Source organism: Rhagoletis pomonella, unplaced genomic scaffold (assembly GCF_013731165.1).
Source record: "Rhagoletis pomonella isolate Grant_MI unplaced genomic scaffold, Rhpom_1.0 Rhpom_scaffold_27101, whole genome shotgun sequence".
Classification (NCBI taxonomy): domain Eukaryota; kingdom Metazoa; phylum Arthropoda; class Insecta; order Diptera; family Tephritidae; genus Rhagoletis; species Rhagoletis pomonella.
The window spans coordinates 1-1,412 of NW_023485553.1; the positions used below are offsets into that span (position 1 = coordinate 1).

The 1,412-nt window shown below is 36.4% G+C and overlaps 1 protein-coding gene across 1 annotated transcript; it reads left to right on the plus strand.

Moving 5' to 3' along the window:
• The first annotated feature begins 6 nt into the window (after positions 1-6).
• Positions 7-1,030, plus strand: LOC118732758. The gene is made up of 2 exons (XM_036461872.1): positions 7-67; positions 131-1,030. Exons 1-2 carry the CDS (start codon positions 8-10, stop codon positions 764-766), a joined length of 696 nt encoding a protein of 231 aa, XP_036317765.1. The 5' UTR covers position 7; the 3' UTR covers positions 767-1,030.
• The last annotated feature ends 382 nt before the right edge of the window (positions 1,031-1,412 follow it).

Genomic DNA, 1,412 nt, shown 5'->3' on the forward strand with positions numbered 1-1,412 from the left:
AAAAAAAATGTCCACAACAAATCAACAGCTACGCCTTTCATTGGCCATTCCATTGCTGCTGGGGGTGGTAAGTATTTTGGATACCAATTTTGGTGGAATAAATAAATTTCTCTAAGTAAATCACTTGCAGCTGGCGAACTGTTGCTTAGCACTGACCGCGGCGGATTCGGCAAACAAACGCGAACAATTGTTAACCACAATGATTGAAGAGTACCTGGAGCTGACCGACTTTCAATTGCAGCATAGCAAAGCTTTGGTGCAAAAAGTGCTGGCAGATGGTGCAGTTGTGCAAATGCAGAGTGAACTCATGAACGCCGAGAGAGGTATAATGGAGAATTTCGTGCGCCAAGTAGAGGACAAGGAGCAAGAAGAGCCACCGGCAAAAAGTAATACAGCAAATCGTTTCTTTTATCTCATTGCCAAGTCGTTGATTTATCAGGAATTCGAAGGCATTCTAAGACGCCACGACACCACAAATCCAAGACGAAAGTTTGCTTCAGAAAATTATTTAATTGAGCGTTCGCTAAAGAAGCATGGTCTCGCCAATTGGCAACGCGATGTGACACAAAAGCAAACTGAATTTATGAATGAGTTTGTGAAAGAGGTGGATGCATATTTGGCGCAGCTGACACCAGCACAGCGCAACAATGAGGATTTTCAAGCGGAAAAGATGCAGAATTGGTCGGCTAAAATGAAAACCATAACGAATGTGGAGCAGCGCATGGAAACTTTCAAAGAGTTTATGAGATTCTTTGTGAAATTTTAAATTGAGCACAAAAAAACTTCACTGGTGAAGTGAAAAATCAAAAAGAGCGCTCTTTAGGTTTTTGAGTTAAGTGAAATAGTACTGGTATCGCATAAAATTTTAGACTTTTGTATACACCAGCAGATGACTGATTAACTAGGCTGATGAATTTCGAATGAACTACAATGTTTCGTAAATGAAAAATTTAATTAAACATCAATAAATTTCCAAAAGCACACATGCAACACTCAAGTTTTTAGTCCCTAAGGATGACAATTTAAATTTTTGCTTTCGAATAAGCGTGCATCAAACTGGTTGGAACACTTTATATTATTTCACTATACCACAAACTGAATTTACATTTTTAATTTTGGAGGATACATATCTATTTTAAAAAGATACTTTCTATTTCTCAAAGGACATACTGATAGGCTGGCCGTAAGTATGGAATATATACACCCCGCGACAAACGATAGCATATCAGCACTTTTACCAGCTTTGACTTCTTTTCTTTTGATTTTTTAAGGTTTATTATTTTCATATAAAAGTGTACCTTTTTATCTAACAAATACCATATGAATCTAAATTTCAGACTTTGTAAAAAAATTATAAAATTTCCACAAACTTTTCATCACAATTCCATGCATTTTAATTTTAATTTCTAGAA

Bases quoted from the DNA above. Each gene is read 5' to 3' on its own strand.
- LOC118732758 (XM_036461872.1), top strand. From the start codon at position 8: ATGTCCACAACAAATCAACAGCTACGCCTTTCATTGGCCATTCCATTG. The intron at 68-130 runs GTAAGTATTTTG...AATCACTTGCAG, and splicing joins TTCCATTGCTGCTGGGGGTG to CTGGCGAACTGTTGCTTAGC.